This window comes from Myotis myotis, unplaced genomic scaffold (genome assembly GCF_014108235.1).
Source record: "Myotis myotis isolate mMyoMyo1 unplaced genomic scaffold, mMyoMyo1.p scaffold_m19_p_28, whole genome shotgun sequence".
NCBI classification, from domain to species: Eukaryota; Metazoa; Chordata; class Mammalia; order Chiroptera; family Vespertilionidae; genus Myotis; species Myotis myotis.
The window spans coordinates 3,063,613-3,090,874 of NW_023416333.1; the positions used below are offsets into that span (position 1 = coordinate 3,063,613).

Consider the following 27,262-nt stretch of genomic DNA (forward strand, 5'->3'; position numbering starts at 1 on the left):
TCCTGCCCTCCTCCTCCCTCATCCCCCCGCTACACTGCCCCAGGGGTGGCGATCCACCCCTCTCCCTCCTGCTGCAGGGCACTGGAGGGCACAGGAGAGCAAGGTACTGGGGGCCAGGGGCTCAAGGCCCATTCGCAGCCTGGGAAGGCGGCTCTGTTCCAGGGCATTCAGCTGTCATGTCAGGGTGTCTTCATAGATGTCACAACTGGGTCCTCACAGAAGCCCACTGTAAAAAATAAAAATAAAAAAATTGTGGGTGGCCCTGGCTGGTGTGGCTCGGGTGGCTGAGCAGGGTGTCATGCACCAAAAGGTCACCAGTTCAATTCCCATCAGGATGCAGGTCCAGGTTTGGGGCTGCATCCCCAATAGGGGGCGTGCAGGAGGCAGCTGGTTGATGTTTCTCTCTCTTTCCCTCTCCTTTCCTTTCTCTCTAAAATCAACAAAAACATGTATTTAAAAACCTAGCCGGTTGGGCTCAGTGGATAGAGCGTCGGCCTGCGGACTGAAGGGTCCCAGGTTCGATTCTGGTCAGGGCACATGCCCGGGTTGCAGGCTCGATCCCCAGTGGGGGGCGTGCAGGAGGCAGCCGATCAATGATTCTTATCATTGATGTTTCTATCTCTTCCTCCCTCCCTCCTTTCCTCCCTCCCTCCCTCCCTCCCTCCCTCTTGCTTCCTCTCTGAAATCAATAAAAATATGTTTTAAAAAAACAAAAACCTGAATGGATGCTTGGCCTGAGGTGGGTTTGGCCTAAGGAAAGAGGGGGCTGTATTTTCACATCAGGGAAGAGAAACTGGGGACGGAGTTTCTAACAGAGGAGGCTTGGGGGCCTGGGCCTGAGAAGCTGAAGGGCTCCAACTCCTGGGTCTGAGGGAGGAGGGGCTGGGGGTCTGGACTCCTGGGTCTGAGGGAGGAGGGGCTGGGGGCCTGGACTCCTGGGTCTGAGGGAGGAGGGGCTGGGGGCCTGGACTCCTGGGTCTGAGGGAGGAGGGGCTGGGGGCTTGGACCCCTGGGTCTGAGGGAGGAGGGGCAGGGGGCCTGGACACCTGGGTCTGAGGGAGGAGGGGCTGGGGGCCTGGACTCCTGGGTCTGAGGGAGGAGGGGCTGGGGGCCTGGACACCTGGGTCTGAGGGAGGAGGGGCTGGGGGTCTGGACTCCTGGGTCTGAGGGAGGAGGGGCTGGGGGCCTGGACTCCTGGGTCTGAAAGAGGAGGGGGCTGGGGGCCTGGACCCCTGAGTCTGAGGGAGGAGGGGCTGGGGGCTTGGACCCCTGGGTCTGAGGGAGGAGGGGCTGGGGGCTTGGACCCCTGGGTCTGAGGGAGGAGGGGCTGGGGGCTTGGACCCCTGGGTCTGAGGGAGGAGGTGCTGGGGGCCTGGACCCCTGGGTCTGAGGGAGGAGGGGCTGGGGGCTTGGACCCCTGGGTCTGAGGGAGGAGGGGCTGGGGGCCTGGACTCCTGGGTCTGAGGGAGGAGGAGCCGGGGCCTGGGCTCCTGGGTCTGAGGAGGAGGGGCTGGGGGGCTGGACCCCTGAGTCTGAGGGCGGCGGGGCGGGGGCCTGGGCTCCTGGGTCTGAGAGAGGAGGGGCTGGGGGTTTGGACCCCTGAGTCTGAGGGAGGAGGGGCTGGGGGCCTGGACTCCTGGGTCTGAGGGAGGAGGGGCTGGGGCCTGGGCTCCTGGGTCTGAGGGAGGAGGGGCTGGGGGCTTGGACCCCTGGGTCTGAGGGAGGAGGAGCCGGGGCCTGGGCTCCTGGGTCTGAGGAGGAGGGGCTGGGGCCTGGGCTCCTGGGTCTGAGGAGGAGGGGCTGGGGGGGGCTGGACCCCTGAGTCTGAGGGAGGAGGGGCTGGGGCCTGGGCTCCTGGGTCTGAGAGAGGAGGGGCTGGGGGCTTGGACCCCTGGGTCTGAGGGAGGAGGGGCTGGGGCCTGGGCTCCTGGGTCTGAGAGAGGAGGGGCTGGGGGCCTGGGCTCCTGGGTCTGAGGGAGGAGGGGCTGGGGGCCTGGACTCCTGGGTCTGAGGGAGGAGGATCTGGGGGCCTGGGCTCCTGGGTCTGAGGGAGGAGGGGCTGGGGGCCTGGGCTCCTGGGTCTGAGGGAGGAGGGGCTGGGGGCCTGGACTCCTGGGTCCAAGGGAGGAGGCGCTGGGGGCCTGGGGCCTGGGATGGGAACAGCCTGGGTGTCTGGACTCCTGGGTCTGAGGGAGGAGGGGCTGGGGCCTGGACCCCTGGGTCTGAGGGAGGAGGGGCAGGGGCCTGGACTCCTGGGTCCGAGGGAGGAGGCGCTGGGGGCCTGGGGCCTGGGATGGGAACAGTCTGGGTGCCTGGACTCCGGGGTCCTGGAGCATTGGGGCTGGACCCGGGAGAACCTGGTGTTTCCTCACATCAGTGAAATACAACAAGGGCCTGAGCTGCTCCAGGGTCAGCATCCTGAGCCCCAGGGAGTGTGAGGTCTTCTACCCGGGCGTCCTCACCAACAACATGCTGTGCGCGGGACTGGACCAGGGCCAGGACCCCTGCCAGGTAGGGCCTGCCCGGGGAGGGCCTCTGACCGGTGGGAGTGGGCAGAGGGAGGTGACAGGGGAGCAGAGGGTCCACCCTTGTCCCCAGTCCCCCAGCCACCCAGCCACACAGCATCCCCCCGCCCAACCCTCTCCCACCCCTACCTCGGCCTCATCCCTGCCAACAGAACTTGGTCCAAACCTATATGCAAATCTCATGAGTTTATTGGAGTCAAAATCTTGAGGACTTGCCCGGCAGGAGATCTCCAGGGATTGAGAAAAAAAACAACACAAAAGACCTGTCTGCCTTTGTAACGATAATATCTAGTTTCCAATAAGCTTATCTAAATAATCTATTAGCCAGTTAACTGCCACGCGTCCAACACGGAAACCATCCCCGCACATCAAGATATTTTGAATTGAAATTTTTAAAAAAAATCAATTTGCAATGAATATTATAAAAATAAATATATTACTCACACTACGGGTGTCCTTGAATATTTTCCGTTGAAAATTCTCATGGGGAAAAAAAAAAAAGATTTTAAAGCAACTACAGAGGGGGCGAACAAAGGGTTAAAATACAAATTCTGAGGAATGAATCTTACCTAAGCCGATCAGCTTAACTCCAGTCACCTGTGGTTTACTGAATCTGTAAATTTTACTGAATGCCTGTCTCCATTAAAATAACTCTCTTAAGCCCGGCCAGCATGGCTCAGTGGTTGAGCATCGACCTATCAACCAGGAGGTCACGGTTCAAATTCCCGGTCAGGGCACGTGCCCGGGGTTGCGGGCTCCATCCTCAGTGCAAGGCGTGCAGGAGGCAGTGGATCAATGATTCGCTCTCATCATTGATGTTTCCCTCCCTTCTGCTCTGAAATCCATGAAAATATTTTTCCAAAAAATGTCAGGAAGTTTGCTAAGACATCATAAAATACGTTTGCCAGCCGAGGGAATGCCAGTGACTCATTTTTACGTTTTCTATCTTCTAGCTCTACTGAAGTCCTCGCTGGACATTCTCCAGGACCCGTTTAAGGGATGTGGGACTTTGGAAACGGAGGCATGTCATTTCCACAGGTAAATATCACTCCTTATCCTGAGCCAGCCTTAGCAGGCTCTTTTTCTGAAGACGTCGCAAGTACCACAGCCCCACCAGCAGTGGACGAATCCCACCCACGTAGTCCTCCGATAACATCATGATCTGCAAACAGCTCCTGGGGACAACGTGTGTGGCTCTGTGTCCTGGGGAGAAAAATGCAGGGCAGTCCCCCATCCTACCCCCTCACACACCCCAGAGCCAATGGGAGCATCACAGGGCCCACCCCCCTCGGAAGTTCCTTGAAGCATCACTGCACCTCTTCCTCCTTCCCTCCTCCCACTGTGTCCCATGTCTGGGCCCACCCAACACCAGCTGGTCCTGTATAGCAGGAGCCGGGCTGGCTCTGAGTCACCTGGTACCAGCTGGCCTTCCTGGGGCCACTGGAACCCAAGAGACGTCACCCTGTCTCCGCCCCAGCCTCTAAGGCCAGAGGAACTCTCCTCACCGCTGTGTTACATCCCCACAAAGAAGCCCGCTGACGTGTAGGGGAAATGGTTCCGTTTGCTTGTGAAATCCAACGGCATCCCTTCACCCACCAAAAGCTGCAGTCGCAAGCTCACCGCGTCTCCATGCTCAGCCCTCACCCAACGCCCATAACCCAAGGCCAGCTCCATCCTCCAGACCGCACTCCCGAAACGGCTTTGGGATTTTGCTTGAAAAACGTGGGAAGAAGGGTTCATTTCCCCTCTCGGGAACTGTCTCCGTGTAAATATTCCTGTGCCAGGAGTGGGACTGGGGAGGTGTGGGGCGATGATACTGAGTCCAGGCAAAGTCAGCAAATGTTCTTGCACCTCCACTTAGCCTGGCGTTTGGAGCGGAAACGTAAGCCGACCCTGTGAGCCACAGAAATTCTCCATCCAGCACAGGCGGTTCTTGTGTCCCCATTCGCACACCAGTTTGTTGAGCGTTTATTGGCTGGCAGGCCGGGTGCTGGGCTGGGAACAGAGCGGTGACCACACGGCCGCTGCCCCCGCAGACGACTGGTGCACAGTCCCTGGCACGGACTCCTCCCTGCTCCCATCAGCACACCCAGGAAACCATCATGAAGCATCAGCTGAGTCTGTTATGGGAGGATCGGAAGCAAAGTGGGCGGGGACTTGAACACTTGATTCATTTCCAAAGGCCGTTCACCCATTTCTTTAGTCATGTCTCCAGAGTTTATGGAATCCTGTCCTACGTCAGTTCCCCGGGGTGACTGGGCCCTGCCCTCACGGAGCTGCTACGCAGGTCAGGGAGACAGGCAGATCTTACATTCTGGGCATGCAGGTCTTCACGCCAAGGTGCCTTCCTCAGAGGCCCTCCAGGATTGCCCTGGCTAAAGGGGTTCCCCTCAAGTCACCAATCTATTGCTGTGTTTATTTTTAATTTATTTATTTTTGGAGCACGTGTCATAGCAGAAACTATCTCATTTATTTGTTTACTCCCAAATGATCTGTCCCCTTCCTCCTCCCACCCAGTCCATGAGGGCAGGGAGTCTCATTTATTCACTTGTGTTTTTCTAAGCACCTAGTCAGTACCTGGTACACAGAAGCCACTCAATACATTTCTTTAAAATATTTTTTATTGATTTTAGAGAGGAAAGGAGAGAGAGACAGAGAGAGAGAGAGAGAGAAAACCAACAAGGATGAGAGAGAAACATTGATTGGCTGCCTCCTGCACACCCTGCCCTAGGTATCAAGCCTGCAACCTGGGCATGTGACCTGACCAGAATTGAACCGTGACCTCCTGGTTCATAGGTCGACACGCAACCACTGAGCAACACCGGCTGGGCAATACACTGTTGAAATAAAAAAAACTAATAATAACATAAATCGGTCAATGCTGTCAGAGAAAAAGGTACAGTGTGCCCCGAGGAGGGGCCAAGGTCTCTTCTGTTTTTTAAAAAATGTATTGTTACTGATTTCAGAGAGGAAGGAAGAAGGAGAGACTGACAGAAACATCAATGATGAGGATCATTAATTGGCTGCCTCCTGCACCCCCCCTAATGGGGATCAAGCCTGCAACCTGGGCATGTGCCCTAACCAGGAATCAAACCATGACCTTCTGGTTCATAGGTCAATGCTCAACTACTGAGCAACATTGGCCAGGCAATATATATATTGGCCAGGAATATATATCCTATATAATAAAGAGCTAATATGCAAATGGTTGTCACGTTGTCACGCTGTCACGCCGCCACGGCTCAAACAACACTGGGGAGAGAGGAAGGAGGACCAGCCAGGCACAAATGAGCTCCTGAGAGAGGAATGGGGACCGGCTAGGCTGTGGCCTGGGAGAGGGACAAGTCGTCCGCCCCATGCTCCCGGGTGCCAGTGGCTGCGTCTGGACCTGTGGCCTGGGAGAGGGACAAGCCACACCCCCCCGTGGTCCCAGGTGCCAGCACCTGCACCTATGGCCTGGGAGAGGGACAAGCTGCCCGTCCTGAGGTCCCAGGCCCCAGCACCTACGGCTGTGGCCCAGGTGAAGCTACCCGCCCATGGTCCCCTGCAGCTGCGGCCGGCCCGGACAAAGCTGGCACAGGTCCTGAGTGCCTGCAGCCACCCAGAGGAAGAGAAGCCCAGGTCCTGGGTGCCTGCGACCGGCTGGAGGAGAGCATCCTGGGTCATGGGTACAGGGCAAGGCAGAGGTGGTTAGGGGCAATCAGACCAGCAGGGGAGCAGTTAGGGGCTATCAGGCAGGCAGGCAGGTGAGCAGTTAGGAGTCAGCAGTCCCGGATTGCGAGAGGCAGTCGGACATCCCCCGAGGGGTCCTGGATTGCAGATGGTGCAGGCCGGGCTGAGGGACCTCCCCCCCCCCCCCCGCACGAATTTCATGCACTGGGCCTCTAATATATATATATATATATATATATATATATATATATATATATATATATATATATATATATATATATACATACACACACACACACACACACACACACACGGTTGATTTCAGAGAGGAAGGAACAGGGAGAGATAGAAATATCAATGATGAGAATCATTGATCAGCTGCTTCCTGCACGCCCCCTACTGGGCATGGAGCCCACAACCTGGGGGTGTGCCCTGACCAAGAATTGAACCATGACCTCCTGGTTCCTAGGTTGATGCTCAACCACTGAGCCACGCTGGCCAGGTGGCAAGGTCTCTCCTTAAAGGAGTCAGGGATGTCTTCTCAGATGAGGAGGCATTGCATGGGTTGCTGTTTTCTTTAATCCTCACTCTAGGATAAGTTTTTCTTGACTTTAGAGAGAGAGGAAGGGAGAGAAACATTGATGTGAGAGAGAAACATCAATTTGTTGCCTCCTCTAAAAGCCCCGACCTGGGACTGAACTCAAAACCCAACCATGTGTCCATACGGGGAACTGAACAGGCAACCTTTTGGTGTATGGGATGAAGCGCCAACCAACGGAGCCACCCAGCTAGGGCTGCATGGGGTTTTAAAGGATAAGGAGGAGTTCGCCAGTTCTGGAAGGAAATGTATTTCTATAACTTATTGTGTGACACTGACGGCTCTACCTTAATTCCCATCCCCACTTCCTGAGAAATTGAGATGAAAAAGACTTTTGTGAGAAGTAAATGAGATAGTATACATCAGCGGTTCTCAACCTGTGGGTCGCAACCCCTTTGGCGGTCGAAAGACCCTTTCACAGGGGTCGCCTAAGACCATCCTGCATATCAGATGTTTACATGACGATTCATAATGGTAGCAACATGACAGTGATGAAGTAGCAACGAAAATAATTGTATGGTTGGGTCACAACATGAGGAACTGTATTGAAAGGGCCAGAAGGCTGAGAACCACTGGTATACATGCAATGCTTACCTAACGGCCAGGTACAGAGTACACAGTCCATAAAGGCAGCTGTCAAGATGCTCTTAAAGCAGTTAGTATGACTCTTAGCACATAGTGGGTATTCAGTCCTTGGTCTCCAGACGTGCTCATCTAGAGAGGGAGCTAAGACAACTGCAGTCCTGGGAGCAGTGCAGGGCTCTGTAGGAGACGGACAGACACAGGTGTGTAATACTCACAATGTGCCAGACACTATCCTCACAAATGTGAATCAACCCCCCTACGACCTCAGCGAAGAGAGGGCCAGGGACCTGCTCAAGTTCACACACCCAGTGATTGCCAGCATTGAGGTTCGGATCCAGGTTGTCCAGGTCCAGAATTCATGCTCCAGACTGCTACGTCCTTGTGAGGACATGCAAAGGGAACCCAGACCAATTTGTCAACCAGGCTCGTGGCAGGTGGAAGAGGTGGTGAGTGCTCAGGGGAGGAAAAGAGGGACTCCGCCAGGAGAAATCACAGGAGACTCCCTGTAGGAGGTGGCATTTAGGTTGGGTCTTGAAGGATGAGTAGGAGTTCACTAGGAAAAGAAGGATATTGAGAAAGACATTCACTCATTCAATTAACATATCCAGGAATCGAGCCTGAACTGGATGATTCTGGGGAAGCAGTGATTAATCAGACCTGGGCTTGGCCCTTCCTGGGCTGCCCATCAAATGATGAAAGAGAGGAAGAGAGGCAACAAGAATGGGGTGATGGGAAGGACAACAGAGGGGAGGACATGGATGAGAAAACAAAAGACAAGAGAATGTTCTCTGCACTCAGCCAAGATCTGGGGATATAAGAGAAAGGGAAACGCGCTGGTTCCAGGCAGGTGGGCCACCGGGGGCCTCCTGGTGTGAGGATGTGAGGAAGGGAGTAGGTGATGGCAAGTGTGTGTGAATCCGGTTGGGACCGTATTTCTCAAACATCTTTGTGGTCTCTGCTTCTTTCAGTCTGAGTCAGAGTCTCTCTCTCTCTCTCTCTCTCTCTCTCTCTCTCTCTCTCTCTCTGGATCTTCCTGTGTCTCTATCTCCCTCTCCCTTTGATTTCTTTTTCTTTCCCCACCTCAGCCACATCCCGTCTTCTTCTTGCCTCTGAGTCCTGCTGCTTCTCCCGCCTACAGCCTGATTTCTGTGCAGGGCTCCTGTTCATTGGTCATTCAAGACTCCAGAGCCCGCCTTAGGGATCTTCCTCCTCACCCTCGTCTTCCCTCAGGCCACTGACTGTCCTGCATGTAGATCCGGTACCTGGAGGCCATGGGGAACGAGGGCTCCCCCTCTTTGGAGACGCCCAGGAGGGTTCTATGTCCTCAGCCCCCCTCCCCATGTAGCCAAGCCCTGGCCCAGCAGGCAGTCAGCTCTTTCTAACAGGGGATCCCCCTGGATGGCTCCCTCTCCAGGCATCCAGGCCAGGCCCCAGGGCTTCCTCCTCCCCCAGTGACATTTCCCAACCCCAATTAATCACAGGGTGGCCCCAGGGAGGAGGAAGGAGATGGCATGGTGAACCATAAAGAAGCAGGGACACCAGAGCCAGATGCCAGGACCCAGGCGCCCAGAGGTCATGCAGCTGGGATTTGTGTGTGCTCTGCTTTCTCTCCTGGCAGGTGAGGCTCCTGCCATCCTCCCTGTCTATCCCGCGGACCCTCTAGGGCCCCAGCAGCCCCTCCACGTTGCCCTTCATGCCCCCAGCCTTCAGCTCCTGCCCTCCAGGCGTCTCTGCCTCTCCCCCCAGCCCTCCCACCTTGCTCTTCACTGACCCCCCCTCTGCCTCCCACCTGCTCACAGGGAACAGCTGGGCAGACACCAGAGCCATTGGGGCTCAGGAATGCCACCCCAACTCGCAGCCCTGGCAGGCAGGCCTCTTCTTCCGCACGCACCTATTCTGCGGGGCGACCCTCATCAGTGACCGCTGGCTGCTCACAGCTGCCCACTGCTACAAGCCGTGAGTGACCGCTCTGGGGAGGAGGCGATGTGTGAGGAAAGAGTGAGGTGGACAAAGGCTCTGGGAGAGGAGGGAGGGAGCTGTGGGGCCAGAAGGGATGAGCCTCTATTTCTCTTCTCAGAAGTTCAACTCAAAATTACAAATTTGTCAACTTTTCCTAATTCTAGAGTTTTTAATCATCTGGTTCTAAGAGTCTATGATTGGAAATTTACACCCTTAGAATCCTTGACTCTGACCCAGGGTAATCCAGAACTGTAGACTCCTAAAATCTTGGATCGACGAGATTCTACAGGAGCCTCAGAGAATTCTAGAATCTTAGAAGTCCAGAGCAGCGCTGGCAATGAAATATAACACCAGCCATTTAAATCTAACATTTCTAGTAGACATGTTGCAACAGAAAAACAAGAAGATTTCATTTTAATAATGGATTTAACTTTAAATATTATTTTGACATGTAATCAATGTTTAAATATCTACAAATGTCATCGTTTATTCTTGTGTGTGTGTGTGTGTGTAAGCCTTTGAAACCGTACGTGGATTTTACATGTCTGACACATCTCAATCGGAACTAGTTGTACTGGACAGAGGAATATTAAAATCTTAGATTCAGAGTCTTCTGTCTGGATTAATCAAATACAGACACTCATAGTCCTAGAATAATACTGTGATATGTAACGTTCAGAATCTTGAACCAAGAAAATTCTAGAAGGTTTCTCTTCATAAACATCTAGAATTTGTTGGATTTAATATGGCAGAATGCTATGATTCCAGATTCTTAAAATCCCCACATTTTCATTCAGAGAAGTCTAGGGTCTCCAACTATTTGAACCCTAGATTTTCAAATTTCCAGTCAAAGCTTCGTAGAATTCCGGAATGATAACAATCTTGTGCGATTGCTTCAAAATATTAGAATTTTAGACTTGTTATGTCCTAGATTTAATTCTGATCATTTTTTTAAAACTATATATTTTATTGATTTTTCACAGACAGGAAGAGAGAGGGATAGAGAGTTAGAAACATCGATGAGAGAGAAACATCGACCAGCTGCCTCCTGCACACCTCCCACTGGGGATGTGCCCGCAACCAAGGCACATGCCCCCGGCCAGAATCGAACCTGGGACCCTTCAGTCCGCAGGCCGACGCTCCATCCACTGAGCCAAACCGGTCAGGGCAATTCTGATAATTTTTAAAACCTAGAATATTTGATCTAGAGAAATCTAGAACAGTACAATTTGGGATTCATGACATTCTAGAACATTAGCCTCACAGAAATCTAGAATTTGTGGGTTCCTGGGATGTTAGAATCCTAGAGCTTTAGATTCTGAGCATTCTAATGGAATCATGCAGAATCTACCGGAGGCAGAAATCCTGTTTGCCTCTCTCTGGAATGGAGTTGTCCACTCTGTTCTGATGCTCTTCAGGAATGAAGCGCAGGATTGTTTACAGGATGCTGTGTGGGAATGTCCCATCATGCACTGCTCCATGATGGGGCCCCTTGCAGCTCAAGGTCTGCACACCAGGCTAGATTCAGCTCCAGACACAGAGCAGGAGAAGCAAAGAGGGGTGGGGGTGGAAGGGATGAAGGGGCAAGTATGAGTGTGAGTGGGGAAAGGGCTAGTTGCAGAGGCAACACGGTGACAGAGAGACACAGAGATAGAAATAGCCTCACGCTCCTCGAACCCGGCGTTCTCCGGGATCGGCCTGGCCCCTCCTGTGAGAGGTCGGAGGTTGTGCAATGGGATGGATATGTAGACCCCCCCAGAACGTCGCCAGCTGACCAGGCCATGGACCCAGAGCAGAACAAGGGAACGAGAAACACAGCGAGAAGGCGCGAGGTTACACCTCAGGGGGAAACGCACTAGAGGGTTAGCGATAGGGCAGATCGGAAAAGCCTGAGGCCACAGCTGACTCCCGAGTTGGGGATTTTCCATATCCTATCCACCTCCTGCGAACACACTGGAAGGCACAAACAGCCACTCCTCACAGAAGCCACCAGACCTGCGGGGGCGGGGGTGGGGCTGTTTCTGTGCTGTAGGTGGAGCCCCCATGTGCTTACCTAGTTCCAGGGGACACAGGTCACCAACAAGGCAGCAGGTGGGGCAATGACGAAGGCGGACCCGTTGGCACGGACCTGGGGAAGGGTGTGACCTTTGGAGGAGAGTTACAAATGCCCAGGCAGACAAAGGGATGGAGTGGGGAGCAGAGGCCCAGAGAGGGTGTGCGCCTGGCTTAAAATCACACAGCACTCTCGGGTCGCACATACGATGGGGACCCAGAGAGGATACGGAGTGTGTGGAGAGTCACCTAACACCGTGGTGGACACGGATTTTGACCCCTGAGGTCTGTCCCTGCAGGTATCTGTGGGTCCGCCTCGGGGAGCACCACCTCTGGAAATGGGAGGGCCCAGAGCAGCTGTTCCGGGTCACGGACTTCTTCCCCCACCCTGGGTTCAACCAGGACCTTAGAGCCCAAGACCACAATAACGACATCATGCTGATCCGTCTGCCCAGGAAGGCACGCCTGGGACCTGCCGTGCAGCCCCTCAACATCAGCCAGACCTGCGTCTCCCCGGGCACCCAGTGCCTCATCTCAGGCTGGGGGGCCGTGTCCAGCCCCATAGGTACAGCCTTGCCCATGACACACTCCCTTACGTCTCACGCTGAGGGTCTAAATCCCTCCTCCTTCTCTGTCTCTGCCTTTTCATGTCTATCCTCTATTGATCTATCCCTCCACCTGTATATTCCAGCAAATCTAAGATGCTATAAATTATAAGGCGTATCATTATTGCACCTCATATTATTTATTCTCATATTATTGAGAATGGTGGGGGGTTCCATGGACCCTTGTGAGATACCATTTACTGGAACTCACCTCCTGATTTCGGGGTGTTTAAATGTGAAAAAATATATGTATCTTAGAATCCAAATAAAGCCTTCTATTCTCAGAGTCAGAAATCAAAGACCTACTAGCCAAATTTGGCTTCCCACATCTTCCCACGTTAGTGCTGGTTTTCCAAGTGTCTTGAAAAATAATGTCTGAATTTGTTGCTGCCAACATCTAAAACCTGGGAGATTCTACACAGCAGTCAGGGTTCTTACTCACATTCATTCCCACAAGAGCTACCAATATTGGAGAGAGTGCAGGTGGCCCCCTGCAGGCCAAACCACAACAGCCTCCTGTTTACCCACCAACCCCCTGGATGCACCTGAGTTTGCATCCATGTCTGTCATTTTTGCACATTATATACGTGGACATATGCATATTTATATCCATGTCTATCTCTATATGCGGTAACGCCCTCTATCTCTACCTCGTATCTCTACATCTTTATCTCTGTCAGTATCCACGACCATCTCCCCATAAATGTCTCCTCCCCTTTAACTCACAGCCTTCTCACCGGATATCTCTGGGCACATTTCTATTACTTCATGGCCTCCTCTGAGAATTTCTTTCCTCGTAAGAGGTTTCTAGCTCCTGGCATGGTCTCTATATTTTCTATGTAAATTATATATGTGCCTCTTCTTGTCTCTTGCCTCGCTGTGTCTTTTTCCCCCCCCCTCTCTGCATCTTTCTGTTTCTCTTTCTCCCTTTCTCCTTCTTCATATACATCCATTTCCCTTCTATGCTATGATTCTGTCTCTTTGTCGCTGGCTTTGTTTCTATCTTGGAGAATCTTATGCTGTGGTTCCAAGGATCCTTCTTAAGAAATGGAGGGGGAGCCCAGCCCCGTGCTTTAGTGGCTGAGCATCGACCTATGAACCAGGGGGTCACAGTTGGATTCCTGATCAGGGCATATGCCCAGGTTAGGGGCTCAATCTCCAGTAGGGGGCGTCCAGGATGCAGCCAATCAATGATTCTCTCTCATCATTGATGTTTTTCTCTCTCTTTTCCTCTCTGAAATCAATTATATATATTAGTGGCCCAGTGCATGAAATTCATGCACGGGGGCGGCGGGGGGGGTGTCCCTCAGCCCAGCCTGCACCCTCTCCAATCTGGGACCCCCCCCAGGGGATGTCTGACTGCCGGTTTAGGCCCTCTCTCAATCCGGGACCGCTGGCTCCTAACTGCTCACCTGCTTGCCTGCCTTATCGCCCCTAACAACTCTGCCTGCCAACCTGCTCGACCCCAACTGTCCTCCCTGCCGGCCTGCTCACCCCCAACTGCCCCTCCCCCCTGCTGGCTTGATCACCCCCAACTACCCTCCCCTCCTGGTCTGATCGCCCCTAACCGCCTCTGCCTCGGCCCTGCCACCATGCCTTTGTCCAGAAGGGCATCCGGAAGGTCTCCCGGTCTAATTAGCATATTACCCTATTATTAGTATAGATTTTTAAAAAGAAATGGACAGGGAGGATCCTGAATGAGACGAGTAAAGCTGCTGATCCCCTTCCCCAACAGTGGAGTACCCACTCACGCTGCAGTGCGCCAACATCAGCATCCTGGAGCCCAGACGCTGCCGGCTGGCATATCCCGGCCAAATCTCCAAGCGCATGCTCTGTGCCGGCCTGTGGGAGGGTGGCCGCGGCTCCTGCCAGGTGAGATGTACTCTGGGGAGGCGATGGAGGATGGGGATCCTGCAACGACACTGAGGCCTGGGAGAGGACGGGCCAGCACCAGGATTTCTGGGCCTAAAAGAGGAGGGAACTGGGGTGGGGTGGGGGGTCTGGTTTCTAAGTCCTGGGGGAAGAGGGTCTAGGGGCCCAGAATGCTAGGTCCCAGGGAGGGGTGAAGGCTGTGAGCTTTTCCTCCTGGGTCTGAGGGAGGAGGGCCTGGAGACCTGGATGTCTGGGTGTCAGGGGAGCGGAAACGGGGTGGTCTGTGTGATGTCATACTAGTCATGAGACGGGCCTAATCGTTTCTCTGCTCTTCTCCCACGCACAGGGCGACTCTGGGGGCCCCCTGGTTTGCCATGGGACTCTGGCTGGTGTGGTGTCTGGGGGCTCCGAGCCCTGCTCCCGACCTCGGCGCCCTGCCGTCTATAGTAGCGTTTGCCACTACGTGCGCTGGATCAGAAAGACGATGGAGGAATACTGAGCCCTCGTGCCTTGGATGACGCGGGGCGGGGCACAGGGTGGGGGGGTCCAGCCTCCATGGTCTCCACCTGTGCCCTCAGCTGTCCTGGAGAGGAGCCTTCTGGATACTTAGGCTCCGCCCCCTTGGGATGGAGCAGGAAGACAGACACTTGCAGCCTCCTGGTTCCAGCTCTAAGACTTCAGCAAGAACTATACCACCTTGTGGAACAGCACCACCTGGTGGCTCAACCCCAGGATGGCAATAGCCCCGCCCCTCGGAACTTTGCCCAATGAGAGGTGCCAGCCGGACTCCAGCCCGTGTGGCCCCGCCTTCTCCTTTGTCAGAGTCCCCGCCCCGTGACGTCACGGGTGCTACAGCCCCGCCCCCCCAATTGGCGAGCAGGAAAGATCTGGTCACGCCCCTTGCAGCCCTGCTTTGGGCCTGGGTTTGAATCCTGCCCTGGACCATCTGGGTGAAGTCCAGGGGAGAGTCTGGGTTTCTTCAGATCGAATGGGTGGTTTTGCAATAAATGCATGGAGCCCTTTCTGCTTTCTGCTTGGGTCGTGGGATGGAGGAAGGGCAAGGGATGGGCGGTGGAGCGCCGGTAGGGAACCGTCACCGCGTTGAAATTTCCCCGGGTCGGTCCTGCCTGAAGTCTGTCCCCATCAGCCCTATTGCAGCAAGCCTCCTGGGTTCTGTCAGGCTGGTCCGGTCGCCCCCAGGGGAAGGGGAAACCAGGTCACGGTGCCTCCCAAACCTGCCTGCCCAGATCCCACCCTCTCAGGGGACAGAAGGCGGGGCCGACCCGCCCTCAGGTGTCCTAACCAAGACTTGCCTGTCTTCTGTTGGGGGTTACTGGCAGCAGCCCCTCTTTGCTCTTCCCCCCATCCTCCCTCAGTCCCAAAGTCCGGGCCCCAAGTCCTCTCATCCTTGTATGCAGGATCCAGACATCCTCCCCCTCCTCATTCAGACCCAGGAGGCTAAGTCCTCAGCCCCCTTCTCTTCTCAGACCTAGACAGACGTCTGAGCCCCCAGTCCTTTCTGTTTCTGACCCAGGAGTCACAGCACTGAGCCCCTCTCTCCCTGGCCTCTGGCCCCGAGAATCCAGCCCCTCCTCCCTGGAGAATTTCCCTTCAGCCTCAGCCCCGCAGCCCCCCCTCCCTCCAGCCCAGGGTGCTCTGTCAGCTCAGGGCGGGAGGAGGCGGAGCAGGAGGCGGGGAGTCCCAGTTAAAAGGCTCCAGGTCCCTGGACCAGGCAGAGTGAGCTCCTGGGGCCTCTTCCTCTGGGTCAGAATCAGTAGGTGGCCCCGCCCCCTGGCCTCTCAGAGCCTGGCACCTGGACCCGGGCCCCTCCTCCTTCAGGCCCAGGACTTTAACCCCAGATCCCCTCCTCCTTCCAGCCCCGGGAATCTGAGCCCCAGCCTCCTCTTCCCCAAGATTCAGGAGTCCGGGATACTAACTCCCTTCTCCCTGGGAACCTAAAAATCCAGACCCACCGCCCCCTCTCTCCTCAGATTCAGGAATCGGGGCCCCACCCCCTTCTAAGACCCAGGTTCTGGGTCCCAGCCTTTTCCTCCCACAGGACCCAGAAGAACAGCTCTGGATGCTCTGCTCCCCTGGACCCCCCATCCCACGAACCTACTAGGATTTCAGGCTCCCCTCTCCTCCTCTCAGCCCAGGCTCTCCCTCCCCCAGGCCTCAGCATGGGACGCCCACCGCCTGCTGCCATGTGCACCTGGATCTTCCTGCTCTTGCTGCTGGAAGCCTGTGCAGGTGAGGAGGGCCGGACGGCACCGGTGGTGAGTGTGCGCCTGTGTGCACGCCGTGGTGGCTGTGTGGGTGCCTGTGGTGGGTGAGGGAGGTGTGAGGTGTGTGACCGCATGTGGGGGCTTCAGGGGCTGGCTTTGGTGGGGGCGGGCGGAGGCATGGCTCTGGGGACAGCAGGTAGGAGAGTCAGGGGATGCTGCAAATCTGCATGAGCACACCTAGCTCATGGGGCTGCTTGCCGAGGGCAGAAGACACACATGGGAGTGTAGGAGCATGTGGAAGCATGCTTGGGTGTGTGACTCTGTGTGATGACTCACAGAGTTCATTGAGTGTACGTGTGAATGTGTGCGGTGGTATGTGCCAGGCGGGAGCCCCACACGGGAGGGTGTGTGGACACAGGAGGGAGGCAAGCAGAGAACTTGGGGTGTGTCCCTTTGAACCCACAGTGGTTTTCCTGCCCTCCTCCCTCATTCCCCCTCCACTGCCCCAGGGGTGGCGATTCAACCTCTCCCTCCTGCTGCAGGGCACTGGAGGGCACAGGAGAGCAAGGTGCTGGGGGGCCAGCCGTGCAAGCCCAACTCGCAGCCTTGGCAGACAGCCTTGTTCCAGGGGGACCAGCTGTTATGCGGGGGTGTCCTCATAGATGACAACTGGGTCCTCACGGCAGCCCATTGTAAAAAACCGTGAGTGGGTGCCTGGGGCAGAGGTGGGCTGGGCCTGGTGAAGGAGGGGGCTGTGTTTTACCTTGGGAAAGAGAGCTGGGTACCAGGCCTCTAAGGGAAGAGGTCTGAGAGAAGAGGGAGCTGGGAGCCTGGACGCCTGCATCCCAAAACTAATCCTCATCACTACAGGAACTACACAGTCCGCTTGGGAGAGCACAGCCTGCAGAATAAGAGTGGGCCGGCACAGGAGAGGGCCGTGGCCCAGTCCATCCCACATCCCTGCTTCAGTGGCGACAGTGAGGACCATAACCACGACCTGATGCTCCTTCGACTACGTGAACCAGCATCCGCAGGGCCCAGCGTGAAGCCCATCAACCTGACAGATCACTGCCCTCAAGATGGCCAGAAGTGCACCATCTCAGGCTGGGGCACTATTACCAGCCCCCAAGGTAATTGGAGTGGAGGAGGAGCTGGTGTTCCCAGTGGACCCCAAGCCACTAGCAAAACTTTACCCCTGGAGGGACATAAGGAAGGAAATGTGACTGTGGGGTTGCAATTCACAAGTGGTCCATGTTAGGAACTTTGAAGGCCAGAATATCAATAGGATTGGTGGGAGAAAGCATAGTAACACATTGTTTAGCAGGGCTCGAAAATATGGATGGATGGATGAATCCCTCTTTTATGATGGAGAGTAACGTGTTATGAGATCTTTGTTGTATAGGATTTTATATAATCTCATTAATAGACTTGGGATACAAAGGATTTACAATGGCCCAAGAAAGCAGATTTCTCAGCCCGTTTTCCCTCTTGAACCCAAGAATACTGGCCCAGGCTCTCGGCCTCACTCGTTTATCTAAACGAATGGATAGACTCTGAAGCTCCATAAGGGCTCATGTTATATCTATTTTTTTAATTGGGCATTCCTGGTGCTCAATACGTATTTGTCGGATGATCATGTGGATGAGTGAAAGAGGGAACAAATAACTCCCTCCTTCCAAAAGCTGTTGTGAAGATTAAACGAGATGCGAGCATATAACTCCTGGCTGGTAGAGGTGCCTACGTTTCCCCACTCAAACCTACTGCTCAAAGGCAAATAAGAAAGACAAATTCCACTTACAGTCATTAAAATGCAAACACTTGTGAGGATCTGACAGGCCCCACATGCTGGACGGGATGAGTCCCTGTCCTTATAGAGTTGCATGCCAGGTGGAGGAAAATAGATAACATAGAACATGAAATATGCGAGTTGTGGCATAATGAAATACCCTGGAAGGTAAGAGGATAGGGCAGTGATGGTGAACCTTTTGAGCTCGGCGTGTCAGCATTTTGAAAAACCCTAACTTAACTCTGGTGCCATGTCACACACAGAAATTTTTTGAATTTGCAATCATAGTAAAACAAAAACATATTTCTGATATTTATTTTATATATTTAAATGTCATTTAACAAAGAAAAATCAACCATAAAAACGAGTTCGCATGTCAGCTCTGACACACGTGTCATAGGTTCGCCATCACTGGGATAGGGAGTGATAGAGGTGTGGTGTTTTATTTAAGATGGTCGGAGAAGGCGGGGGGGGGGGGAGGGAGGAAGAGGAGGAGGGGGAGGAGGAGGAAGAGGAGGAGGAGGAGGAGGAGGGGAAGGAGGAGGAGGAGGGGGAGGAGGGGGAGGAGGGGGAGGGGGAGGAGGGGGAGGGGGGGGAGGAGGGGGAGGAGGAGGAGGAGGAAGAGACGACGGAAATGGGAAGTAGAATTCAGCTGAGATTGAGAACCTGGTGGCCTGGGGGTGGGAAGACTGGAGGGAGTGGGACAGATGTGTCACAAGAGGGCACCTCCAAATCCTCCTGTCCCAACTCTTAATTTGAAAATGACTCAAGGCAAGAAACAAAAGATAGGATCCAATGGTCCGACACCAGGGGCCATGGCTCTGTTGAAGATGGTGAGAAATCATGAGCCACAAGGAATGTGCCAGAAACTACCCCTGTTCCTCCCCCCACCCCCCGCCCCCTGCAGCTGTGGATGCAGAGGAAAGGTTAGATCCAGGCAGGCATGGAGGGCAAGGGTTGCTCTCTCTGGGAGCTTACAGCCTGTACTCCCTCAGAGAGCCTTCCAGATGCCCTCAACTGTGCAGAAGTCAAAATTGTGTCCCAGAAGAGGTGTGAAGACGCCTACCCTGGGAAAGTCACCGAGGCCATGATCTGTGCCGGAGACAGCAGTGGGGCTGACTCATGCCAGGTGAGTGACTTCCTAATCAACCAATCAAAATCCCTCTGAATTAGCCAACCTGAAACCCCTTCCCCCCCCCCCCCCCCGCCACCCCCTTTCTCTCCTGGTAGAGGCTGGAGGCACCGCAGTGGGGTGACCCCAAAGGCTCGTTCCCGTCTCTATAAGGTGGGAAGAAGATTCAGAGAAGGCCACACTCTCCCTGCAGGTCACACAGCGCAGGGATCAGAAGCGTTGAGTAGTCGCTGTCGTTTTTATGGAAACCCCTGTCTGCAGGATGAGGATGAGGTTCAGGGAGGGGAAAGTTAAAGGGGGTGAGAGGATGTTTCCATGAAGGAGAGAGTCGGAGGCTACAGGGCGCACAACCTTCCGACGTTTGTGCAGACTCTGCCATCCACCAGCTACTCAGCCACTTTGATTTGGCTCCTGACTCCGTTTCTTAGCACAGCTGCCTGCTCCTGATTGGTTTCTTGGGGGAGTCATGCTCTCTTCTCAATTGGCCAGGGAAGGGTGCCATGGATTAGTCCTCCTTCAAAGACGCCTCATCCCCAAGATAACATGTCTTGGGATTTGCCACAGATGTTAACTCTCTCTTTTCCATTGGCTGCAACTCGTCTTCAGGGCTCTTCCTGGCTTTGTCCCCGGCATGGAAACCCCGCCCCCTTTGCCAATGATTGGACCCTGAAAACGATGCTCCACTGCAGTTCTTCCCCATTGGCCGGGAACACAGTCATTCCATCAGTGATCCTGCCCTGAAATCAGTTTCTGTGAATGGTTCTTAGAGAGGATGGTTTCTCCCCACAGACTCCTGCAATTATTGGCATAGGTACATGCGTGTGTGCATGTGTACAGGAACCCTGCTCTTTTTCATGTTTGGTAACTAGATTCAATGATCTGTTCACCAAAAGCCAGGAATGGAGAACACATCAGCTCAGTCCCTGATGTTTTCTCTTTAGATGGGACCCTTCAGAGCACTCTCTTCTCTCATTGGCCGGGGTTTCCCTCACCCCCCCGAGACAATTTGTCTGGTCCCTTGTATGTGGAAGACCCCACCCCACTCTCTTAACCTCTCGCTCACCCTAGCCTGCTGGGGCTGACCAGCAGACCCTAAGCAACAGATGATTACTCTGACACACGTTTCTGTGAAAGAGAGGGCCAAGGGACTGCCTGGCTAAAGGAACCAGACAGCCCCATTTGCCTGCCTCCTTAGGCTTTTACTGTAGTAACAGCTTGAACTAAACTTGACCTCTAGATCAGTAGTTCTCAACCTTCCGGCCCTTTAAATACAGTTCCTCATGTTGTGACCCAACCATAAAATTATTTTCATTGCCACTTCATAACTGTAATGCTGCTACTGTTATGAATCGTAATGTAAGTATCTGATATGCAGGATGGTCTTAGGTGACCCCTGTGAAAGGGTCATTCGACTGCCAAAGGGGTCGCGACCCACAGGTTGAGAACTGCTGCTCTAGATACTATTAGCAGGGTAAGCATCCTTGAGAAAACACCTGCATCTGTAGTGTCTTTAAAACAAGGACGTTTTGAAATCTAAACATAAAGATTCCAGTAAAACACCCAGGGGCTCAGGCTTGTTTGGAAAAATCAAGGCAGGGTCTACCACCCTCAGCAAGGTTCCCCTAGGTATCCGACCTTCCAGAGAATCCTTACAAACTTTCCAACCAAGTCCCGTGCTTCCCTACATCAACCAGCGGTTGGAACCAGGGGACAATGCTCTTGTTCCCAGTGGCTGGGGGGCCAATCATGCAGCAGAGCTGGTGCTAAATGCTGGGTATCTTAGGTGAAACTCTCCCCCTACTCCCCTGCAGGGCGATTCCGGGGGCCCATTGGTGTGTGGTGGAGTTCTCCAAGGGATCACATCCTGGGGATCGGACCCCTGCGGGCAGCCCCAGAGGCCTGGTGTCTACACCAACCTCTGCCGCTACCTCGACTGGATCAAGAAGACCATGGGCAGCAGGAGCTCAGCCTAGGACAAGCTTTGGATCCCTCAATAAACCAAAAACCATGGCCTGGCTCTTTGCCTGTCTTGCTTTGGCCCTGCTGGGAGTGTGGAGAGACAGAATCTGTGCACTATGGGAGGCTTGACAGGAGGTCTAGAGAGACCAGGACCCCAAGGCCACTCTGGCCATTACCACTGCCTGAAAGGACCCCGTTTTCCTGGAAAGAGTTGGAGGAAGGGGAGATTAATTTCAGGGGAGAGAAAACATGTAAGAATTTTTTAAAACCTTTATTGTTGTATTACATATGTCCCCCTTTTTCCATTAACCCCCTCCAGCCCGTCCCAGTCCCTCACCACCGCACTATCTGTGGCCATGGGCCATACAAGGTTCTTGGTTGAATACTTCCCACCCATCCATCCTCCCCCACCTTTCCTCTGAGATTCTGCACTCTGTTCTATGCTTCTGTCTCTCTGGATCCACTCCGTTCATCTGTTTACTGTGTTACTTAGATTACACATATGAGCGAGATCATGTGATCCCTGTCTTTCTCTGATGAAGACTTGTAAGAATTTTCTAATATCCAATGGCATGGCCTGTCAAAGACAGACTTGAGAGGGTTTATGTTTCTTTTTCCTGAGCAGCTAATGTGTTCTTACCCGCCGAGGAGAGATTCTTCTTCCTCGCATTGTTAAAATTTTGAAATATGCAAAATAGGGTGCAGGAAGTATGTTGACAACTAAACATGCACTCGTGAACACCCATAAAGCACCACCCAGGTGAAGAAATAGGACACTGACAGCCCTGAGATGTCTGTGAGACCAATTCCCTCCCCCAGCTCCCCTCAGGAGAAATAGCACTCTTTCTCACAGCTTAGAGCTGCCCGGGGGTAACTGCTGTGGAAGAAGGGGGTGAGGCACATCATTGCTGGTGTCCAAGTTGAAGTGTGGGGAAGAGGAAATTTGGGGCAGTTCTTAGGAAAGATGTGTGTGGAGTGGGTAGTTGTTGTGAGGATATAATGTATTGCAACCAAGTGGAGACAGGCTCCCCTCTGCACCTCTCTCCTGGCTCTTCCAGGATGTTCTATGACTTTCTTGCTAACAACCTTTGGTGCTGCAAATCCCTTTTCTACTGCTTCTGCATTTTCAGTGTCTGCTCCCTCGTGCCTTTTCCCATTTCTCTCTCATTTTAACTTTTCAACTTCACCTTCAACCATCAACGGCTCCATTCTCCCAGAATTCTTAAATTTTATTTATTCATTCATTCATTGAGAGAGAGAGAGAGAGAAACATCAGTTTGTTGCCCCACTATTTGTGCATTCATCGGTTGGTTCTTGTATGTGTCCTGACCAGGGGATTGAACCTGCAACCTTAGCATATAGGAAGAATGCTCTAACCAACTGAGCTAGCCCTCCAGGACTCCCAGGATTTCTCAGGACATATTTTCATAAAAGAAAATCCAACTGGTCCAGCTCAACTTTTCTCCTTCAGCCACATCATAGGTCCCTGAATAGCCAATGGTTTGACTGCATTCTGGTCAAGTGACCAACCCTATCCAATCACCACAGGGTGTTTGGAGTCATGCTCTATGAGAGATGTGGATGAAGTGGTTTTCCCCAAGGGTTGTGAGATGTCTTGTATATAACAGTCTCCCTGAACTTCCATGAAAGTCCCTTCAGCCAGAAATCCGGAGGAAATCTTTCATGCCTGACACTAAGTCCCTGGTGCCACGAATGCGTATCTGGAGGGGCTACCCAAAGGTCATCTCAACATGAAGAATAGCCCAGATTTGGAAGCAGCCCAAATGTCCATCAGTAAATGAGTGGATAAAAAAGCTGTGGTACATTGACACAACAGAATACTGCTCAGCCCTAAGAAAAAAAGAAATCTTACACTTTTCTGCAGCATGGGTAGACCCAGAGAGTATTATGCTAAGTGAAATAAGCCAGTCAAAGAAAGACAAGTACCATGATTTCACTTATATGTGGAATCTAAAGAACAAAATAAATGAACATAGTGGAGGCAGACTCATGGATACAGAGAACAGCCTGACAGTTGTCAGAGGGGAGGGGATTGGGGGCTGGTTAAGGGTGAAGGGATTAAGCAAGGGAAAAAAATAAAGACTCATGGGTGCAGACAACAGTATGGTGCCTACCAGAGAGAAGGGGGGAGGGGGGATAGAAGAGGAAAAAAGGGATAAATGGTGATGGAAGGAGACTTGACTTGGGGTTGTAAACATGCAATATGGATAACTTCCCTCTAGCGGAGAAGCTCTCTGAATCCTCAGACCCATTAGCTTTTATTTGATATATACCCTGATACTGGGAGGAGATGAACCCAACATTCCTCGTTATTATCTTTTACCTGCATAACCTCAGTAAAATATTTATGTGCAGTTAACGAACTTGCATTACCTGTAAAAGAAACATGTACCTCTCCATTGTCCTTTGTATGTATCCAATCCTACAGATTTCCCCACTTTTAAAAAATTCAACAAAGAGGGATATCACAAGCCATTGGCAACAAATTCCACTCCTGGACTTGTATAAAGGAGCTGAGAGGCAGGACTAGAATACACATTTGACCTTTAGCAAAGCAAACAGGCATATCAAAGGTAAAGTTTGGTAAACAGTAAAAGGATTAGCAGGTTAGGGCAGTGGTCAGCAAACTCATTAGTCAACAGAGCCAAATATCAACAGTATAATGACTGAAATTTCTTTTGAGAGCCAAATTTTTTAAACTTAAACTATATAGGTAGGTACCCTGTTATTAACTTAACTAGGGTACTCCTAAGCTGGCCTTTGCTAAAAATGTTCTCAATCTGATAGAGGTACGTTCACTGAGGTCGACCCCTTCCAACTCTCCCATCCACACTCGTCTTGTATACTTGTTTCGTCTATCTCCTTTTGTTCACCCTCTCTATATGTCCAAACCATCTCAACATACATACCTTCTCAATCCTCGACACATCTTCTTTCACTCCACAACATTTCCTAAAATTAACTTAATAAAGTTTACTTAAAGTTTTAAGTCTTAGTTAAACTATAGGTACGTTGAATAAAACCTGGTATCATACTTAATAACGATATTATTTATTGATAAAATTAAATTCCTTACAATTTACAATATCCATAAAATTAAAACATGACAATGACTGACAAACACTAATGTGAACAATGGCCTTGCATCTCCTTGGAAAGTTTGGGTAAGTCAGGTTTGTATGTTGTTGTTTTTAATTTTATGCACGATTCCAGGTTCTCATCAGTAAGACAACTTCTCAATTTACTCTTGATAAGGTTCATGCTTGAAAATGATTGTTCGCATAAATATGTAGACCCGAATAAGGAAAGAACAGCAAACGCTAGTTTTTTCAGTTGATTATATGAGTCAGGAATACTATTCCAGGTGTTAAAAATCAACATATCTTCCTTCTCCAGGTCTTTCAAAGCAGACCACTTGTGCTGTGAACTAAGTTCACATTTGTTTTCCTCCATTATTTCTATGTCAGCACAAAGACGTTCAAATTTCGAGCTCCACAGTTCTCTGTTTTTTAAATCCAGCAATTGCATTTCAAAGTTGCCAATGTCAATATTAAAGGGAGAAAAATGTAATTCTGTTACAGTAGCATCGAGAGGTTTTTTAACAAAGGCTAACGTCGCTTTGCTGTTTCTGAATTCCTGAAACCTGTTGAGAAAAGCTTCCCTCATATTTAAAAGTGTTGTTTTGAAATAGCAAATGTCAATATCAGAATTATTTTCTTGGCGATGTTTCAACAGGCTTGGAAAGTGAATCAAAGTTTCTCTATCAAAATCTTGAGCAAAAAGATATAATTTGTTTTCAAATGAAATAACTTCTTCTAACATCGAAAAAGCTGTGTTTCCTTTCCCCTGTAGTTTATGATTAAGCTGATTTAGATGAGACGTAACATCTACCATGAAATAAAATTTTTGGATCCACTGATCGTTTGTTAGTTCTGGATAGTGAATACCCTTCTCAAGGAGAAATGCTTTAATTTCTGTTAATAAGGAAGCAAAACGTTTCAAAACGTTTCCTCTTGATAACCAGCGTACCTTGTTAAGCAGCAGCAGATCTGCGTACTCACTCTCTATTTCAACTAAAAATTCTTTAAATTGGCGATGATTAAGAGCTTTAGCTACAATGGAGTTGATAATCTTAATCACCAATTCCATAACGTTGCAAATTTCTTCTGGAAATGTCTGCGCACAAAGCGCTTCTTGATGAATGATGCAATGGTAAGTAAGTATCTCGTGATTAATTTTTTCTTTCAAAATAGCAACAAATCCGTTTCTTACGCCGGTCATACTTTTCGACCCGTCTGTTGAAATTGAGACAATTTTATCGAGTGGAATATGATGTTTTTCAATGCACTCAATTACAGCATTTGCTATATCCTCTCCACATGTTTGACCTTTGAGTGGCAATAATCCTAAAAGTTCTTCTTTAGGACCTGTAGATGAAATAAATCGTACAAAAAGTGAAACTTGTGCTGTATCATTTATGTCACAAGACTCGCCAACTGCTATTGATAAAGCTGAAACCAATTTAAGATCTTCGACTTGCTGGTTGGTTATATTCGAAGACATTTTGACTGTTCTATCTTTCACTGTTTCAGCAGACAATGGTAACTCTTTAATTTTTTTTAGAATATCTGCTTTGTTCTTAAAATCCCGAAATAGCTCTTCGGATGCATTTATAAAACAACTTTTTATATATTCCCCATCTGTATATGGTTTTCCTCTCTTAGCAATCTCTTGACTAACCACAAAACTTGCAATATTAACATTGTTGGAAGATGGCATCCAGTAATTAAATTCAGAACTTAATTTTTCTTGACTCTTCTGAAGTTCCTCAACTGCTTTCTTCCTTGCATCACCGACAGGATATTTAATACTAAATGACACGTGTTTAGTTGTAAAGTGTCTCTCCACATTTGATTTCTTATTATGCGCCAATTTTTCCTGACAAATAAGACAGGTCGGAAGGCCATTTAAGTTTTGAATAAATGCAAAAGTCTCGGTCCATTCAACTTTAAATTCACGGTTTTCATCTTCTGTTCTTCGCTTCTTCTTTGTAGTCATGTCAAACAGGACACCTAAAAAATGTTTCACTTTATAATAAAGCCACCAACACAAAATAATTACATTCTTAAATTGATGACAAAAATACTTGTAGGATTTGCAGCTGGTTGGAAAAATACAGGTAACTTTATGCTTTGAGTAGGTACTTTTGTCACCTGCATGCAATTTGCGGACACGACTAGCACTAACCACTGCACAATGAGACTGCTGACTGGCTGGCTCACTCAACTTGTACATAAATCGCGCACGCCTCCCCTGCGCTGTGTATCCCGCAGTCCGCCTGCGCGGCGTCTCCCATCGCCTGACCGACCGACACCCACCCCTTCTTCTAATGCCACTTCTTCAAAATAAGACTTGCCCACGCTGAACACCGACCTCTGTGCATGGGCCACGGAGTTTCAATCGCACTGTACTTACGCGCCCGCACATGGTATTTTGTGGAAGAGCCACACTCAAAGGGCCAAAGAGCCGCATGTGGCTCGCAAGCCAGTTTCCTGGCCACTGCCCTAGCCGGTTTGGCTCAGTGGTTAGAGTGTTGGCCCATGGACTGAAGAGTCCTGGATTTGGTTCTAGTCGAGGGCATGTACCTCGGTTGCAAACTCAATCCCCAGTCCAGGTCAGAGTAGTGTGGGAGGCAACCAATTGATGTGTCTCTCCCTCTACCTTCCACTCCCCAAAAAAACATCAATGGAAAAATACCCTTGGGTGAGGATTAACAACAGCAAAAGCCAACCTCGTTGGTTCTGCCGACTTAGCTACAGGGAAGAGGCAAACAGAGAGCACCCCCATGTGCATGAAGGTTGCAGAAATAAGGCCCTTTCCCCTTTTCAAAAAGGAGAGGGGCATAGGAAAATCAGAGTCTCTATACGTGCAGGTCCTCAGCTGTGGAACAGGAACAAACGAGCCAGTTCACTGGGCTCCTGAGGTCTGAAGGAACAAGTGCAGAGCACTGTGCATGCTCAGAGTGGGTGCTCAGCACCTCTCATTATACCAACATCACCACAATTTAGGTCTTTTCAACTAGAAATTTGTAACATTAGAAGCTTAACATGATTATTATGGAGTTATTAAGAAGATACTTCTGTTCTTACCAAGAAGGATGGGGGCGGCTGTTGACTCCTGGAGGAACCACCTGCAGAAAGGAGTAGGGAGGGAAAGCAGTCAGCGGGGTGCAGGGCAACCATGGTCCCCCATGCATCCCTCCCCAGAGCCA

General features: G+C 51.4%; 2 protein-coding genes and 1 long non-coding RNA gene across 10 annotated transcripts; 2 read left to right on the forward strand and 1 right to left on the reverse strand.

Annotated features, from left to right (window-relative positions):
- Positions 1–87: 87 nt before the first annotated feature.
- Positions 88–5,144, reverse strand: LOC118649166. Its single transcript, XR_004965571.1, has 3 exons — positions 3,095–5,144; positions 2,970–3,005; positions 88–226 (listed from the first exon to the last, which is right to left on the reverse strand). It is a non-coding gene; the product is annotated as an uncharacterized LOC118649166 (long non-coding RNA).
- A 3,635-nt stretch (positions 5,145–8,779) lies between these two features.
- On the forward strand, positions 8,780–14,890 carry KLK9 (kallikrein related peptidase 9). Its single transcript, XM_036295974.1, has 5 exons — positions 8,780–8,998; positions 9,180–9,336; positions 11,691–11,956; positions 13,732–13,868; positions 14,215–14,890. Exons 1-5 carry the CDS (start codon positions 8,929–8,931, stop codon positions 14,365–14,367), a joined length of 783 nt encoding a protein of 260 aa, XP_036151867.1. The 5' UTR covers positions 8,780–8,928; the 3' UTR covers positions 14,368–14,890.
- A 652-nt stretch (positions 14,891–15,542) lies between these two features.
- On the forward strand, positions 15,543–21,026 carry KLK8 (kallikrein related peptidase 8). 8 transcript variants are annotated; one of them, XM_036295963.1, is made up of 6 exons: positions 15,543–15,642; positions 15,928–16,118; positions 16,603–16,795; positions 16,964–17,223; positions 18,875–19,008; positions 20,823–21,026. In XM_036295963.1, the coding sequence occupies exons 2-6, from the start codon at positions 16,049–16,051 to the stop codon at positions 20,982–20,984; spliced, it is 819 nt and encodes a 272-aa protein (XP_036151856.1). In that variant the 5' UTR covers positions 15,543–15,642; positions 15,928–16,048; the 3' UTR covers positions 20,985–21,026. The 8 variants fall into 8 exon arrangements, with proteins under 8 accessions (XP_036151856.1, XP_036151861.1, XP_036151858.1 ...); XM_036295968.1 differs by having other exon boundaries at positions 15,559–15,642; positions 16,041–16,118; positions 16,636–16,795; XM_036295965.1 differs by having other exon boundaries at positions 15,561–15,642; positions 16,041–16,118.
- Positions 21,027–27,262: the final 6,236 nt, after the last annotated feature.